Source organism: Plasmodium cynomolgi, chromosome 12, assembly GCF_000321355.1.
Source record: "Plasmodium cynomolgi strain B DNA, chromosome 12, whole genome shotgun sequence".
Lineage (NCBI taxonomy): Eukaryota > Apicomplexa > Aconoidasida > Haemosporida > Plasmodiidae > Plasmodium > Plasmodium cynomolgi.
This window is the reverse complement of record NC_020405.1, coordinates 1,095,246-1,112,888: the sequence shown is the minus strand read 5'-3', so window position 1 is coordinate 1,112,888 and position 17,643 is coordinate 1,095,246. Positions and strand designations below refer to the sequence as shown.

The 17,643-nt window shown below is 45.6% G+C and overlaps 5 protein-coding genes across 5 annotated transcripts; 1 reads left to right on the top strand and 4 right to left on the bottom strand.

Moving 5' to 3' along the window:
* Positions 1 to 652: 652 nt before the first annotated feature.
* On the bottom strand, positions 653 to 1,402 carry PCYB_123580 (hypothetical protein; the record flags this gene model as incomplete). Its single annotated transcript, XM_004223691.1, has 1 exon — positions 653 to 1,402. A coding segment is annotated over one exon (750 nt), but the record flags the coding sequence as incomplete, so codon positions are not given.
* A 1,120-nt stretch (positions 1,403 to 2,522) lies between these two features.
* On the bottom strand, positions 2,523 to 6,182 carry PCYB_123570 (hypothetical protein; the record flags this gene model as incomplete). Its single annotated transcript, XM_004223690.1, has 1 exon — positions 2,523 to 6,182. A coding segment is annotated over one exon (3,660 nt), but the record flags the coding sequence as incomplete, so codon positions are not given.
* A 605-nt stretch (positions 6,183 to 6,787) lies between these two features.
* PCYB_123560 (hypothetical protein) lies at positions 6,788 to 10,477 on the bottom strand (the record flags this gene model as incomplete). The annotated part of the gene is made up of 5 exons (XM_004223689.1): positions 6,788 to 6,889; positions 7,280 to 7,462; positions 7,655 to 8,484; positions 8,824 to 9,240; positions 9,799 to 10,477. The coding sequence occupies 5 exons, from the start codon at positions 10,475 to 10,477 to the stop codon at positions 6,788 to 6,790; spliced, it is 2,211 nt and encodes a 736-aa protein (XP_004223737.1).
* Positions 10,478 to 11,639: 1,162 nt separating this feature from the next.
* On the bottom strand, positions 11,640 to 14,450 carry PCYB_123550 (hypothetical protein; the record flags this gene model as incomplete). The annotated part of the gene is made up of 12 exons (XM_004223688.1): positions 11,640 to 11,709; positions 11,915 to 11,931; positions 12,026 to 12,060; positions 12,184 to 12,249; positions 12,435 to 12,482; positions 12,645 to 12,666; positions 12,808 to 12,913; positions 13,040 to 13,105; positions 13,274 to 13,316; positions 13,656 to 13,764; positions 13,945 to 14,012; positions 14,225 to 14,450. The coding sequence occupies 12 exons, from the start codon at positions 14,448 to 14,450 to the stop codon at positions 11,640 to 11,642; spliced, it is 876 nt and encodes a 291-aa protein (XP_004223736.1).
* Positions 14,451 to 16,315: 1,865 nt separating this feature from the next.
* PCYB_123540 (hypothetical protein) lies at positions 16,316 to 16,615 on the top strand (the record flags this gene model as incomplete). Its single annotated transcript, XM_004223687.1, has 1 exon — positions 16,316 to 16,615. A coding segment is annotated over one exon (300 nt), but the record flags the coding sequence as incomplete, so codon positions are not given.
* Positions 16,616 to 17,643: the final 1,028 nt, after the last annotated feature.

Here is a 17,643-nt window from a genome sequence, read left to right as displayed (position 1 = left end):
GTGTTTATTTTGCGCTGCCATCCGGACAGGGCGACAAAATAGTAGTAACGTTTGCATGTCCGTTACCTCTTCCCTCTCCCCGTCTTTTTTTTATTTTTTTTTTTGTGTGTCGTTGAAATGTATGCCTTACGTGTGTTATTATATACCTACCCGTACCTGCATACAACCATTTGAATGAAAATGCTGTTTTGTAATTTTTTTTTAAACTAAACCTATCTCTTCAAAAGTTAAAGGAGTTGCTCTCCTCACCCCCGCTTGGGGGTCAGGAGAAGGAATCTTTTCCTTTTTCTCCACATCAGAAAAAAAGGGCGAATAGGGGCATAAAATAGGATGCACAGTGAGGAGGGCTACATATGTGCACATTACATGGAGAATTAAAAAAAACGTTCTCCCATTTTGCTGCTTAAGGATGGACGAAAAAAAAAAAAAAAAATTAATTTGTGGGGTGCGTGTGAAATGCTGCATTGACCAAATCGGCATTGCATGGGATAATAGTGTGGCTCCCGCTCGGGGTAACTGCAGCGAGGTAAATGTGCCACTCCGCAGCGGGTTAGTATTCAAGGCAGCTTCGTTGCGGTTTGCGCCAACTTCTTAACAATTTGCGGCAACTTCTTCTTTCTTTTTCGCCGCCACCGCCCCTTCCGCTTCATCGCTATCGGAACAAATCGAAGATGAGCAAAAAAATGGAGGTGCACACGAGGACGAAGAAGATAAGCGAGTTCATGCTTTTCTTGTTTTGAATTTTACTCAGGTAGGTATTCCCTTGGGCCACGTTCTCTATGCTCTCCTCCACCACGTGCTCTATCATGCTCAAGTTCTCATTCTGCTCATATATCTTTGTAACAAATATATTCATTAATTTGCTTATTTTGGCGATTTTGTTTTTAGTTTCCATGATGTAGGTGTTTTCTTCCTTCTCAAAGAGGTCCACGTACTTTTTAAATTCCAGTTGTTGGTTGGTACTCAGGGGATAATTATGACTGCTACTCGAGGGGGGTAGGAATTCCCCCTTCCCCCTTTCCGCCTCTTCCTCTTCAACATAGTTGTACGTATTGAACGTGACTCTCTTTTCCCTTCGCTTTCTCGCAGTTGCGTTTTTCACGGAGTCTTCCTTGGTCATGATCTGCTGCTTTGCCCCTTCGTCCAAAGGGTAACTTTCATATTTCTCCCTTTTTTCGTGATGACCGAGGTTATTTTCTCCATTTGAGTACTCCCCAGTGTTGTAGCTCTTGATGGAGTTACCGAAGCGGTGATCATTTGTGTGCGCCACCTGGTGGGTAATGCCTCCTCCATGCGTTAGGCCCAAAAGTGCGTCAGGTTTTCTAAAATGGCTATCACACGAATTGGTGCCGTATATGTAACGGTTCAATCTGTTAAGGTAATCAAAGTTGCACTTAACACCCTTCACGTCGTAGAAGCAGAAGTTCGTATATCGATTCAGCTTCAAGTGGTAGCTATTTAAGTTGTGTTCATACTTGTTAATAATATCAATGAAAATGCCAAGCAGGCTGTTTAGGCAGTGCAGCACGTTTTTGTGTGTTTCCGTCTCTGTGTTCGGTTTTAAAAGGTTAATGTCTTCTGATATTTTGTTGACAGCGTAGAGTAAATTCTCTTTACTTTTGACCCTGTTCTTTTTCTCCTTCACGTATATGCTTCGAGGGACTGTGAGGCTGTGTTGCTTTAGCGTGTTGTTATCTATGTAGTCACAGTTGGCAAGCAGGTTTGTGTATATTTTGCTGCTTTGGATAAGAAACTCGTCCTTGCACTTGATTTCCCTGAGCGTGAGGGCTACTCCTTTGTCGCGCTTCCTGCATAAGCGCAAGAACTCGTCTGAGCGATCCATTTTGGGGAGTTGCCGCTGCTTTCGCCACCCTCATTTTTGCCGCTTCGCAGAGCTGCTTCTCATTGCCGCTTCGCAGAGCTGCTTCTCATTGCCGCTTCGCAGAGCTGCTTCACATTGCTGCTTCACATTGCTGCTTCACATTGCTGCTTCACATTGCTGCTTCGCACTGCTGCTTCTCATTGCCGCTTTCTCTTTAAAATGACCCTGAGTGGGATTTCCCATGAAGACCAATTTCCTCAAGGGAAAAATTGCAAAAAAAAAAAAAAATTCACAGCACTGGGGATGACCCACCGGTGAGCAACATTACCGAGGTTAACACATTTGTCAAAAGAAAAAAAAAAAAAAAAAAAAAAAAAAATCGGTGTGGGGGGGCATTGTTATATATGCCTCTCCTCGATTACGTAAAAAAAGAAAAAAAAAGGGGTATGCCCCCAAATGAATGGACGTATTGGATGGAAGCATAGGATGGAAGTGTTTGCCTGTTCGTGCTTACCATCCGAACGACACTACAAAAGGGGAGAACAGTGTGGCGCTTCCATTTCGCTGAGCTGTCACAGGAGGGAGGGAAAAACTCTCCCTGACCGACTGACCATGTGTATGGGGCATGCTTATTTTACCCCGCTGAGTAGTTCCCCTTCCAACTGCTTAGTGGGAACTCCCATCAGGGGCCTCCCTACCCCAAGTCGAGCATCTTCCCACGCAACACACAAATGGACTTTCTGCACACGTCACGCATGTACTCGTTGTATCCCTCATCCGCGTACATTTTATTTTTGGCGGCATAACTGAGTAAGTACTGGTAATGCTGGAGGGCCTGCATGACAAAAGTTTTGTCTTCCACTGAGGACAACGTTTTGCACACATAAAAGTATATGTCAAAGTAGGATTTTTTTTCCTCCTCATTTTGGAAGGAAGCTACTGCGTTGGTGGACTCCCCCTCCCCAATCTGATAGGTACTCAAAAAGAACAGATAATATTTCACAATTTGCAAGATTATCCCCTTCTCCTGTCCCGTGAGTAACCCCCCGATATGGTCATCAAAATGTAAATTTTTATTTCTGTTAAGGTCATTCACATGCATGTTATCAATAAGGGTGTTACATTTTGTGCATATAAAAATATCCTTCAGGATGAGTGCGCACTTTAGGGCCATCTCCCTCTGGAAGGACAAATACTGCTCGTGTGTTATTTGCGCTAAGGGGGCACTGATACAATTTAACATATGCCTGCAGTTGTGCATGTACTCCTCATACGAGTTGGTAAAAAAATTAAAGTAAAAATAAGACTCACTTGAATTCAGGAGGATATCCAAATGTAATGTTGTTTCTTTGTGTAGGGAGAAATATGCGAGTGTTTTTTTTTTATATTTTTTCACCTTTTTAAATAAAAACTGTATTTGGTCAAAATTGTGGCATAGGTAGTGTGCATGTTTGCATTGCCCTGTGCAGGTGGATTGTTCCTCTCCGTGGGGGGTACACACAGAAGGGAGATGCCACTGCTCAGACTGTTGGTCAGCCCTACCCTTGGAGAAGCCTTTGTACACCTTTTTCATCTTACCCGTGGCTAACTTACCGTACTCTGTGTAGCTAAAGTTACACACGTCGAATTGTATGAGCGGCAGGTTAACTCTTTCAAATTGGAAGATTTGGAGAAAATCCGCGGCGTGGTCCTCTCCCAGGTGGATGTCCACCCAGTGTGGGGCATCGCCCGTCCTTTCGGTAGCGGCGCTTACTGTTTTAGCTTCGGTATCAGTGGTTACTGCTTTAGCTTTGGCAGCGGTGGTTACTGCTTTAGCTTCGATAGCGGCGGTTACTGTTTTATCTTCGAAAGCGGCGGTTACTGTTTTAGCTTCGGTATCGGTGGTCACTGCTTTAGCTTCGATAGCGCCGTTTAGTGCTGCCACTTCTGCTGCTGCTGCTACTGTGCAGGGGTGAGCGCCCGCCCGTGTGGCTTCCGCCCAAACCAGGGAGAAAATCTCCCCCACCAAGCCATCCACTTGTTTTATTTTCCCCCGAAGGAAAGTCGAAAAGGACATTTGCTCATTGACCCCAGGGAGGACATACTGACTTCGCCCCAGTTCCACCTCCTCCTCCTGATCCACATCAAAATTGAACGTATTACTGTGCACAATTTTTTCTCGTATAAACTCGTAAGGGATGTTGCTATCGCCCAGGAGGGAGAAGACGTCTCGAAGCAGTTTTGATGGAGTTTTCTCTCGACGTGAATAATGATGAGTAGGTTCTTCATTTGGCATAGTCTTCACATCAGAGGTGCTCACCCGTATGGTGCTTTCCAGGAAGGCAGCTGCTCCCATATCATCCTCTCCCTGGTCGATGACGTTACCGCGAATGCAAATTTTGTTTCTGTGGAAGTACTCCCTACTGCGGATTTCCCCCCCTTCTCTGCAACTTCTCCCTTTCGTGTTTTGCTTCTTTCCTACGTTCTCTTTTTTTCTCTCCAATGAGTGACTATCCATATGTGTGCTCCTCCTACCACCACACCCTTGAAGAAACGAACGAATGGTCCGCTTGACCTCCTCCATACGTCCATAAATCTGACACGACCTTGCGTAAGTATCATCGTCTCCTCCCTCCCTCTTCGAATAACGCAAATAATTGTGCTTCAAATAAATAATGTAAATCTCGAGCAAGTTCCTGTATGCCATATACTTATACCGTTGCGAAATTTTTTTTTTTTTTTTTTCTTCTCCTTTGTATTGATGAAATAACTTACTAATGTCTTTCATCATGTAGAGGGAAAACAAAACAAGGTGCTCGTAAATGCTAAGCAAATGCAGATCTATGAAGAGGTAGATGCATTCGTTTATGCTGTCGAACAGGGACGTGGCTGCTTCCATTATTTTGTTCAGCTTTTTCTCAATCTGGGCATGGGCGTCGATCCTTTTTTCTCCCTCCTTTGCACCGACACAACTGGGGTCCCCATAAAAATGGCAGTCCTGTTGTGTTAACTCCTCATTCAGGTAGACAAGCTCCCCATGCTGGGGGCTCTCTTTGGGGGTTCCCGCTGGGGGCTCTTCCCTCGCGATGAGAGACATCGACCTGCACTTCCTCCTCACCTCCTCTATGTCACTCCTCAGGAGGAAGGAGTGCAAGTCGATACTTTTCATCGCAAGGAAAGTGGACGCCGTGGAGATATTAAACTCGAGGAACACTTGGTTGATGTGCTGGACAATGTTTATCATTTCTTGGAAGGAGTTGTATTTTTTTTTCTCTCCCTCTCTGTTATCCGCGCCTTTTTCTGCGTCTTTTTCCGCACCTTTTTCTGCGCCTTTTTCTGCACCCTTTTCTGCGCCTTTTTCTGCACCCTTCTCCGCGTCTGCCCCTTTTCCCTCCGGCGCACCCCCTCCCTGGTGAGCACACTGGACGAACAAAAAACTGTGCGTTAGGAAGAACAAGCAGGAGTAGGCGTCCCCTTCCCGTTTACAATTCAACCCCACGATCTTACACACACGGGACAGGAGCCTCGCCACAGACACGTCGAACCTGAGGTAGACCTTTCCGTCTACGCACACGTAGTGCTCAATTTCTTTGTCCCTAAAGTGCGGGAAGGAAACCAGAAGGAGGAAGAGACTGACGTGCAGGTGGTTCTTCTCCCTTTTGTCACTTATGAGGTGCATGTGATAAAAGCAGAGCGCGAGGTACAGCAGGCTGAGGTGGAAGGCCCACCGTTCCCTTCGCGCAGAGGGGCAACCGCCACGCATGGAGCTTCCACTGATGGGGGTGCCGCTCATGGGGCTGTCACGGGTGGGACTCCCACTGCTGCTAACGCCGCTCTGCTCCGTTCTGCCCACCTTCCCATCGTCACCCGCACCACCCCCCTCCTCGCCGATAGGTTTGCCCCTACTACCCTCCTCCATACCCCTCAGCAGCAGCGATATGCACATGTGGAACCCCTCCGTGAGGTCCTCGCACAGTTGGGCAAAGTTACATTTCTTGTCCACCTGACCAGCGTCGTTGTCCTCTTCCGCAGTTAACTCGTCGGATATTTTTTCCCTCAAGTCATCTCCCCCATCCAATGGACTCCAGCCATCGGGCTGGTACGACATTTCCTCCCGTTTGAAACTCTCTCCATGTTTGCTTTCCGTTAGTTTTTTCTTTATCTTATGTATATTTTCTTCGATTTTTTTCCTTTCCTGCTTCAACTCTGCCCCTCGTTTGGCTTCTTCACTCTTCGCGATGATTTTATTAACCAGCAGGATGAAATGAATTAAATAATTGCTGACCAAGTCGTTGGTCTTTATCTCCTGCAGTCGTTTTAATTGGCGTAATTTCTCGCGTAGGAGATCCTCCTCTACGTCTCCCCATAAAAACGAGTTCATCGTGACCAAAAAGGGGGAAGCATGAAAAAAGGGTTACTCCACCGGGGGGGAAAGTCACGCAAAGCAGCGTTGCAAAGCAGCGTAGAAAAGCAGCACAGCAAAGCAGAGTAGCTAAGCAGTGTTGCAAAGCAGCGTAGCATAGCACCGTAGCAAAGCAGTGTTGCAAAGCAGCGTATTCATGTTCGTACGTGTCCTTTACCCTGCTGCGCTAACGCGCCAGGCAAGAAAATGGAGTTAAAAAAAAATCACAAAAAAGGAAAGTCCATTTGTACATATGCGTGCGAGACCCCGTCACGCATGCGCTCTTGCCTATGCGGCCAAAAAAATGGCAGGAGTTGTCGTTCCCAGGGACAACCTTGCATAGGGTGTTCCAAAACAGATGATGTGTATGTGGTGAGAGCCACCCATTTACTGCACTTCCACCCCTAAGGCCAGTAAAAAGGGGGAAGTCAACATACGCGCTTAAAACGCTTCCCGCAGCGGAGAAAATGCAGGTGCCACTCACCCAGTTCTTCATCTGCACTTAGGTGGCAGTCCTGCGCACGTCCTTGGTCAGCTTGTCAACTTCACCCGTCCGCTCCACCCGTCCGCTCCACCCGTCCGCTTCACACGTAGGTCTCGATAAACCTGTTTAAAAACGCACAAATGGAAAGGTGCCTCTCCTGCATTTTCACCTTGCTCGTCTCGAAACGGATCTCCCCGCGGGCCTGCAGAAATGAAAGCCGCTTCATGTGAGCATATTTTGGAGGGAGAAAAAAAAAAAAAAAAGAGAGATATATATATATATATAGAGAGAGAGAGAGAAGGAAGGATGGAAGGATGGAAGGACGGAAGGATGGAAGGACGGAAGGATGGAAGGATGGAAGGACGGAAGGATGGACGGGTGGAAGCCTTCACCAAAGGGGATGATCTAAGCAGGAGTAACGTAGGTAATTCACTTCCCCACGTATGTACACATATGAATTGTCTCCACTCTGGTGGGGGGGCAAACGCAACCCCTCGGTGGGTAAACCGTAAAGCACCCCCACTCGGGGCAAATCCCCATCATGCAGGTGTACCTTCTTCATCTGTTTTAGACGAAAAATTATGAGCGACACAAAAGTGGGATGGTAATACATAATAAGGTAGACTAATCCTAAATTATGGAGAAAGTACTTATGCCTTCTTCTCCCCCTTTTGCGGATTTCTTCTTTCTCCTTCAGTGTTCCTTCTCCTTCTTCTATGTCTACTCCAACTTGGACTTCAAATTTCAGGTTGAGGAGGGATGCAATGAGGCAGTCCTGGAGGGCGAAGGGGATGGTAGAAGGGACAGTGACGCAGTCGCGGCTTAGCACATCGTTGCAGATATGCCAGCGCGGGGAAAAGTGGGGCAGTCGCGGCTTAGCACATCGCTACAGCTGTGCTATGCAGCTATGCCATGCAGCTATGCTATGCAGCTATGCCATGCAGCTATGCCATGCAGCTATGCCAACCTGCAGAAACAGCGCGGGGTGCTTGTCCAGGAGGGCGTCCAGAATGGAGGAATCAAAGCGTAGGAAGAGCAGCGACGAAATGGTGAAAAGAACCTTAAGCGCGAGGAAAAAATCGCGCTCGTCCGTTCGAATGCGCCCAGCGCTAGAATTGAAGTAGTTGTGTTCAAATAAGTAGGGCTCTGAGTTGGGAGCTTGTCCCTTTGGAGGCATCAAAAAAAAGAAGTAGTAGTGAAAAAAAAAATTCACAGAAAAGGAAAGGACGCTGCTTATATTGCGAGTGAACAGTTGGTCATCCTTCCTTTTGTTGTACTCGTCCTCACATATGATGTACACGAATGGCACTCCGTTCAGCTTGTCAATTGGTATGTTACACGGCAGAACCAAATCGTAATCTTGGAAAAAAAAATTATGAACATGTTCAGGCGGAAATTTCACAAAGTGATCATTTTGAACAATCTGCACAGATTCTACAACGTTAAAAATACATCTGTAAAAAATGTCATATAGGATTTTTATGTGAACAACGTTTTTCATGGTTGGGTCCAGTATGAGGAGAAAGAGTTTCGTTACAAACTGCTTGTTGTGGATGTACCGATCTGCATGCACATGCTTAATAATTAGAAGAAATGCCAAGAAGTCCCTTTCCTCATCTACCCAAATGGCGAACAACTCCAGTAAGCTCAGAAAATCATCTACATAGTTCCCATTTTCGAAAAGTAAATAATTGCAAAAGAGGTGCACCATTGAACTTAGTTCCTTGTCAAATTTTTTCTTTAGCATTTTAAAAGACTCGCAAGATCGATTCAATTCGCGGAGGTGGGATTTCACATCTTTAAAAAATTCAATCACAACTTCGATCGCCTTTTTTATTTTGCCTATAATGGTGTGTAGTTCACCCATGGGGAGGTTCACTCGGAGGTGGTGGTCTCCCCCTTGGGAGGGGGTTCTCTCCCCTATTGCGTCCACTTTCTGCCCCCCTGTTGCGTCTACCTCCTTCCCCCCTGTTGCGTCCACTTTCTGCCCCTCCGCTGCGTCTACCTCCTTCCCCCCTGTTGCACAGACCCCGTCTTGACTGATAAAATTAATCACATGCTCGATGTTGCTGCAAATGAGTGGAATGATCTGTCCGTAGGGGATCCCCTCAAAGGAGGAACTGCCCCCCTTCATACCTTTCTCTCCCCCCATATACTTCATCACCTTTTCTGCAAATAAGTAAAGCTCTACGTTCATATAAGATAATGGGGTCTTTAAAATATCGATGCTTTTCTCACTTAGGAAGGAAAAGCTCAGACACGAGTAGACCGTGGAATAGAGGGTGTACAGCACCTCCTTCTCCTCTTGCACCTTCACTTGGGAAAAAAGATATATAATATTGGCATACAGTTTGTATACGCTCCTTTTCTCCAATACGTTTACGCACCCTTGCTTCTTTATATGTGCATTTAGATTAGTTTGGCACTTCATTGCGGTTACTCTGCTTTGGCTGTACGTTTCGATCACCTTGTTGAGTAAATGGAAATACTCCTTCACGAAACGGCTGCCGGTTAGCTTTAGGAACGTGTTGTTTAGCAGCAGTAGGGACATGTCTACGTTTCTGCTGTTCAGAAGGAACTTCGCCTCCCGCGCGCGGCTCATCACTTGGGAGGCTTTGTCCAGGGTGCACGCCTCCCCCTTAGGGAGTTCCCCGTTAGGAAGTTCCCCTTCAGGAAGTTCCCCCTTGGGGATTTCCCCTTTGGGGAGTTTTTCCCCTCCGTTGGGCGTCCCCACCCTCGCGCGCATCGCCTCCACCATTCGGATGTTCTCGCTCAGCGCGTCGAAAAGGAGCTCCACCAAGCTGATGCGCTCTTCCAGGGAGGACCGCTCATCCGGAGACGAGGACTCCCCCGCGGAGGACGACTCCCTGGAGGCATCATCCCCCCCGAGTATGTCTCCCCCTTCGCACACTTCTTCGCACACTTTTTCTCGCCCCCCAAGCGCCACATCGAAGTCTTCCCTCTTTTCCCCCTCATGGGGGAACTCCTTAAACCCCTTGAGCCCTCCCCGTCCTCCTCCGACGAGCGGTGACAGGGGAGAATGCCCCCCTTTCTTTAGCCTCTTCTTCAAAAAATACATATCAGCGTCAAAGCTGACGCTGTTCCCTTCACGAGGAAAAAAGGAGTTATCCACAATCTCCCTCTCATTTAAAAAGGGTAGCATCTTCATAAGGTATTCTAAGCATTCATAGTAAATATCGTTTATTCCTTCAGTGTTGTAGTTCCCCCCCACATCTTCCGATCCGTCTGAGCAGTTCGACCCGTCTGATCCGTTCGACCCGTCCGACCCGCCCGACTTTGACAACTCCCCCGTGTCGCTTAAACCTGGGGAGAGCTTCCCACTCCGTTTCTGCGAGGTGAGAGATTCTTCCCCTTTCCCCTGTCCCTCCCACTTTGCTTTCCTTGCCCTCCTCTCTATCACCTCCACCTTCTCATTCCATTCATTGACAAAATCACAGTAATAAAAAAGGATGGAGTTAACAAAAGGCATGCACCTTTTTAAGTAAACCTGAGTCGACTCAGATATTAAGCTGTTAACTAACCGGAGAGCAAATAATTGGTAGGAGTTGTCCGACCGGAGTAGTAACGAAATGAAGTGAACACTAATGCATTTTGAAATTTTTAATTTTTCTCCTTCATGTAGATAGCTTGTATATCTGGTCAGTTTTAAAATATTTCCAAATTTGTCTTTGGTGTTGTCACTGTTCTTTATCCTTCTCAGGATGACCTTTATTTCTTGGCTTTTTCTCAGATCGCCGTTTTTCTCCCCCACTGTGTGTTTTACGTTCATTTTGCTCAGATCGCCGTTTTTCTCCCCCACTGCGTGTTTTACGTGCATTTCTGTTCACTCTCCAGTGAGTGGGGAAGCGGAAGAACAACAGCGCGGACAAACAGCGTGGTGACAAAAAAGAAAAAAAAGTTACTTCTTCCCCCAAGTGAGGTGCACAGAAGCAACCTCTTTCACAGCGAAAGGGTCACTGGCTCCTATTCACAAAGTGGACGCGCTGTTATTATTTTTGCTTCTCCGTTAATGAAGTCAGCACGGTGAAGGCGAGCGCGATGGGAGCGGTAGGAGCGGTGAGCGTCGCTTTGGCCCGCTTGGCTCTATTTTTACGAGGGGCAGATGGTGCGCGCTGAGCAGTGAACGAAGATGCAAGCGGAAACGTCACAGATATAGGAAGTAGGCCCGCGCGGTAAAAGCATCGGATATTCCTTTGGGAGGTTCCTTTTGGGGCTTCCTTTCGGGGCTTCCACTTCCAACTACCCTTCTTCATGTTAAGGGTCCCTCGAACCCCTTGATCGCTTTTTTATTTTTCGGGAAAAAACAAACAAACGGATGAGTTAAACGAGGAATAACGCCACGGCGACAGGCATGCGCGCATGTGCCAGTACTCATATGGATGCCCCCCACCTCCCGTTTGCAACAAAACGCGGACACGAAACAACGTCCAACGGGGCTGGTGTTTTAAACAGAGCTAGGCAGGTATTTCCCCATTTGTATTTTTTTTTTTTTTTCTTTACTCATTCTTCGCTTCGGCTCCTTCGAACTGCAAATTAAAGAAAAAGAATAAGAAGGGCGGAAAATATTTAAACACACCGGGGTGAGGGGCACTCCCCGTGCGTCCCCTTTTTGTAAAAATTATCACAAATGGGGAGGCATCCAAACGGGTATATTCTTCTATTTCTCACATTTGTTTTATTTGTTTTTTTTTATTTTTATCTTATTTTTATTTTATTTTTTTTTTCTTTTTTTGGGAAGTCACCTTTTGTTGTTTTTCCCAAAGATAAACCCTTCGTGGGAGACCTGCATTTGTGTACGTTATTTTTTTTTTTTTTGCAAAGTACTCAGCCAGCACAAAAAAAAGGGGGAAGTGGAAATGGGGCCTCTCTTCTTCCCCCCTCCCGCGTGCTCACATTTGGTCATTGCGTTTTTAGACTGCCTCAGACGCTGCTTACATATTTGGGGAACCCTTTGCAAAACCCCAGGCATAATTCCGGAAGCTTTTAGGAACACCTTTTACTCTTTAAGGAGGAAAAAAAAAAAAGTTACAAATGGGATGAGTTACAACTTGGTTGAGTTACAAGTGGGCTGAGTTACAAGTGGGTTGAGTCACGCGTGGTTTAGGTCTCCTTTCCCGTGCCGCTTCAACTTATCGTTGTGTTCTTCCTCCCCCCCCCTGTGCAAAATGGGAACTGCCTTTGCAAAATGGGAGCTGCTTGTGCTTACCCGTTAGCTGTGGACATCTAAGGTGGGAAAATAGAGGGAGTATCCATTTCATGTGTTTTTTTTTTTTTCCTTTTTTTTTTTTTTTTCAAGCCATTTTTAAAAAGGCGTTACCGTGAAGTAGTCGCAGTCGACTTCCCTGCATTTTTCTGAAAGGGATTTTTAAAAAAACAGATAAAATGGAATCAATCCCTTTACTGTTTTCCCGTCATACGTTTTGCCCATTTCTGTTCGCATGGAGTGGGGGAAAACAAGTTTGCCTCTCCTGCTACCGTATAGATCGTCCAAGCGCAAAGCTGAGTTCATCTCGAACAGGACATCCTTCTTTTCACACACCCCTGTAATGGGGAACAAAAAGGTGGGAGCTTCTTCAGAGTGACAACCGCGAGGTGTGCGTGTGTCAGTTTTTTTGTTTGTCTCTCCGTCTGCCTCTCTGTCTCTCTGTGTCTGTTGGGGGGAGCTCCCCTAGCCGCTCAGCATATGCAGCTCCCCACAGAGTGGCAAAAAAATTCCCCCTTTTGACCTTGAACATTTGGAAACACTTCGTAGTTGTTGGGCAGCCTTCCGCTAACTGTCAAACGGGGGGGAAGTGCGGCGATGCGGCGATGCGGCGGTGCGGCGGTGCGGTTGTGTGGCTGCCTGGCTGCATGTGTGCCTCTACACTGCTATGCCGCTACTCCGTGCTTAAAGATAAAGGGGCGCCCGGGGGAGGCGTCTTTTTTTTATCGTTTACTGCAAGACATTTTGATATAAATCTGAGGGGTAGAAATTGGGGGAGGAAAATGAACAACCAAATTTGTGCTTCCTCAGAGGCATGCTAAGGGAGGCCCATTCCCCATGAGAAGCTGCCATCCCATTTTTTCCCCTCATGCATATGGCACACATCGTTAACTCACCTTGGAGTTCCTCTGAACTGTCGCATTTTTGTACGAGGAGGACTCACACAGTGTGTACCCATCGTAGTTGAAAATTATGAATACACAGTTGCTTAAGGCGTTACACCTGATTTGGACGAGGCACACACACACAAGGGGGGTGGGGTGAGGAAATGTATTCACAAGGAGTACTATGAAGGAAGGAGAAATAATGCGGGCACTCGTTCTAGTTCAAAATGTGCCGTATGCTTACTCCTTCTCGGCCTCGTTCACGTCTATGTATTTTTTCCTAAGCAGCGGTTTTTCGCACAGGGCGTTTCTGCAAAAGGGGTGGGGTGATTTTTTCGTGAGAAAGGGAAAAAGGGCAAAATGGGAAAAATGGCAAAATGGGCAAAATGGGAAAAATGGCAAAAGGAGGGGCGAGGGGACTCTGCGACGTGTAGCTGCACATCCGCCCATCCGCCCGTCTGCACGTCTCCCCCTTTACATGTCCTCCACATGAAGGTACAGTTCCTCCTTTACCGCTTCACCTATGAAATTAAGAGGGGGACAAAATGAAGGAGGTGAGAAAGAGGACCCACACACAATTGAAGAAACGCATGCGCCTTCACTGGAACCCGCGCTGTTCCACCCTTTTTAGAAAAAACCTTGAAACTCAACATTCCAGGTGTTGTCGCCTCCTCTTCGGGCCTTTACATTGTCTACAAGAAGTGGCAAACAAAGTGGGGCAAGCAAATGAGTAGCCCACAAGCATGTTAAGATGGAGTGGCTCATGTTAAGGTGAAATGGCTTATGTTAAGGTGAAGTGGCTTTCCTCCATTTTCTCCCATTTCGTGAAGAGCAAAAATGGGGGAGAGGTCTTTACGTACACATGGGGAATGCCTCCAGCGCGTCCGACGTGCAGGTGTATTTTACGACAAGTTTGTGGAAGTCCTTTATCATGGATAGGATTTTGAACGTTTCATCGTTTACAGGGATCTGTAGTGTGTGGGGGTGGGGGTGCATAAGTGGACAGTGGGAGCATACGCAGAGTAAAAAAAAAACACTTTAGTGAGGACCTCCCCCGACCAACACCACCACCACCACCTCTTTCTCAGTGCTTCCACTCCACCGAAGCTCACATCAAATGTGAGGCTCCACCCAATTGTGCATTTTTACATCGCAGCTGGGTTTCCCTTCACATAACATCTGAACAACCGGCAGGGTGTGCGGTGCATCTGAGGGGTCTGCGAAAGTGCACATGGTACAAAGGAGTTATCGCGTTGGAGCGTTCTCCAAGATGGGCCACTCGCACGCGTGTGCTGAAGTACACGCGTGAGAATGTCTACGTCAGCACATGCGTGAGAATGTGTACTTCAGCACACGCATGCGAATGTGTACTTCAGCACACACTCCGTGTGCACGCACTGGACACGCGCGGCTCCATTTGTGAGGTAACTTTTTTTTATCAGAAAATGATCGACGGACGGATTTCCATAGCTAGCGTCCAAAATGTGGATGGACTGAGCTCCCCCGCAATGTAGAGTTATCCTTTCCTTTAAATTTCCACTTATTATTTTTACAGCGCCATTTTCAATTTCATCGTTTGGCTTTAAGCAGAGAGACGTATAGCTGCACAAGGTGGTGATTAGCACCACGAGAGGGATCAACCTTACGCGATTCATTTGGGGGAACAACATGGGGAAGGTGGTGGGGAGGCACACAAGTGGGACAATTTACTCGAGCTGTGCAACTTAGTCAAGCTGTGCAACTTAGTCGAGCTGTGCAACTTAGTCAAGCTGGGCAGTTTACTCGAGAGAGGCACCCAATTGAGAGAACTTATAAAACGAAATTTGCTTCACATGGAGGGAGAAGGAATCTCCCACATCATAAATAATGCGCACTGTGTTAACGATGTTGCAATTTCCTGGCAAGTCCGTCACTGCTGGTGAGCTATGTGTAGGTACACAACGGGGGAAGTGTGTGTAGGGGGTGGGGGGGATATCCAAAACGCCCCGCGCGCGCATTTAATATGCACATATGGGTACACCTTTTTGGAGGAAGTGAATCGAAGACATTCCCATTTATTTTCCCTTTCTTTTACCTACTTTAATCCCAGCGAGATCATGGGCACTTAACCCGAATGGTGCGCAGTTGGCCTACAAGTGGTTCGTCCCCCATTTTGTGGTCCACTTGGGAGAAGTCAAAAAGGCGATGGAACAAACGGGGGGAGAAATGTACCCAAGCTGGAAATTGACCAAACGGGGGGAGAAATGTGCCCAAGCTGATATTTGACCAAACGGGGGGAGAATGTGCCCAAGCTGAAAATTGACCAAAGGGGGGGAGAAATATGCCCAAGCTGAAAATTGACCAAACGGCGAATGTTTTCTCCCCCTTATAGACTTCACCCAAACAGTTTAAAATTTATGCCGAACGGGGGAACTTCAAAATGGCTTGTTTGAGGATGGTAAAATGCAGCGCATCGCTAACTTCTCCTTAAACCATCCTTTTATGGTTTACCCCAAATGGCAACATTTTTTCCCCAAAAAAAAAGGCTAGCCATTATGAAGTATGAACTGTTTATGTACAAAAATGGGACAACGCGGGACGCTACCAAAAAATGCACAATGCACGAGAGAAAAAAAAAAAAAAAAAAATGAGCAACTTCAATTTTTTCCAACCATTAAAACATTCCAAATAGAGATACTTTTCAAATTTCCTTTTTTTTGGAGCTTGCCCAGCGAAGGAATGTGCATCTTTGAGAGATAAAACAAAAGGAAGCCATTCGCAACAGGGCAAAAGCGAGCACCGTGGCACCTGCTCAATTGCGTCCACGATACCATTGTAGAACACAAGTGAGCTTCCTCTTAAAGGGGCAAAAAAAGTACATCTACGTAAAACCCATCCTAGGGAACCCATTTGTCACGTTTGTCAAAAATAAGTCAGCGCCAGGCCAGCACGTGAGGCCAAGCCGTCGTTTGCCCTACCCCATAGCAGGGACAGTCTTGCATATTTACAGTTGGGCCACGCACACGTGCGTACATACGTACATAGTGCCCACAGTATGCACTTTTTTGTGGGCATATCCACTGCGCCGTAGTGCCAACATGTGTCCCGCAAAAAGTGAAAACGAACGTAGCACGGAAGGCCAACAGGCAAAAAATACAGAAAGTGCCGACACGTTAAAGAGAAAGCTCAGTGAATTGTACGCCGACGAAGGTTGCCAACATTGCGAAAAGGGTCAACCAGAAAATACCTCCCATTTTGTTAGCAGTGGAAGTGCCGGGAAAAAACGAGAAACTGCCAGGAAAAAGCATAACCCCGAAGAAATTCACGAAAATGCAAATGCACATGAAAAGAAGGAGGACGATGGGGTAGACCAAAATGGACAAACCAATACTGAAAAAACGAAAACAAAGAAGCATAAATCCTCAACAGATGAACCACCAAATAGGAGGAAAAAAAAAAAAAAAAATTTAATGACAATGAAGTGACCAAACCGTCGAAACAAATGATTAGAATAAATTACCTATTGCAAGCATCATTTCTAATGAATGAACTTAACCCCAACATCTCAAGGGAGTATATCAAAACGATGAGAAAACTTTCGAACAAGTTTTTAATAAAACACGACAAAAAATTTAAGAAACTCTTCTGCAAAAAATGCAACTCAGTCCTCATTCCAAGTGCTACTTGCAAAGTTTATGTTAACCCACTAAATTTAAGGAAGAAAAAAAAAAACAATAATGAGGAGGTGAGTAGCAATTTGAAGGGGAAGTTGAGAGATGAATTTCTGGTTTCATACCGGTGTAACTACTGCCAGCATGACACGAAATTTGTTTACGAAAATGGTTTGACCTCTCAGTGCACGAATGAAGCGGAGGCCGTCTGACGGGGATGCAGATCCCAAGTAGATGAAAAAGCGCATGTCCAACTGTATAAACAGGTCTAGCAGGGGGAGTACTCCGTAAATTGGAACAAAAATTCTGAGCAATGTGTGCAAAGGTAAGACATTTTAAAAGGGGGAAAAAATTCCCCCAATCCCCCCCCACATGCACACACAGCTTGTAGGAATTGTAAGCTTTGTTCTGTCAAAGCCAGAAATGCGAAAAATGAAAAAAAATGAAGTAAAGCAGAGTATAGCAACACGAAGTAAACAAAATTACAAGGAATAATCCGTTTCCACAAGTAAACTTACAAAATGGAGCCTTTTTTTTCCCCCACCCCTTTTTTTACTTCCTTTTTTAAATTTATGTCATAAATATCCACAATGAGGGAACAGCAGTTATGAAGGACAAGCAAATCTGCCCTTTTTTTTTTTTGTTTCAAGTGCCCAGATTTTTTGCAACTGCACTTCATTTTCTCATTCGTAAAAGGGAAGAGTAAAAATATTCAATAGCACCTCTGTTTATTGAAATTATTGTATAAATTTTTCCCAATTAACAGACTACCTGAAAATTAAGCCTTTTCGCCATCTCAACATATCTACAAATTTGTGCACATGTGTGTGTGTGCGCGAAGGGTTGCATATAAAATGCGCATTTATATGTATATATATCATATGCACATGTTTACCCATACAAATTGATAATCCCTTTTCGATAGAAATTTATTCACCCTTTTTTTATCCTAAAATGATACGCCCTTTTTGCGTAAAAGTTACTTTCCACAAGTGACAGTTCCTACCGCTACGTACACAGTTGTTAAAGCTTAGAGAATTCAAACAGAAAAGTTATTGGAGTGGAAAATATGAACTTGGCATAGCAAAATAAAAATTTTTTTTTTTTTTTTTTTAAACAAAAAAATTTATAAAATAAAATTCGCACATTTTTCTTAAAAAAAATATGACCATGCAATATTTTTTTCATGGTTAAAATT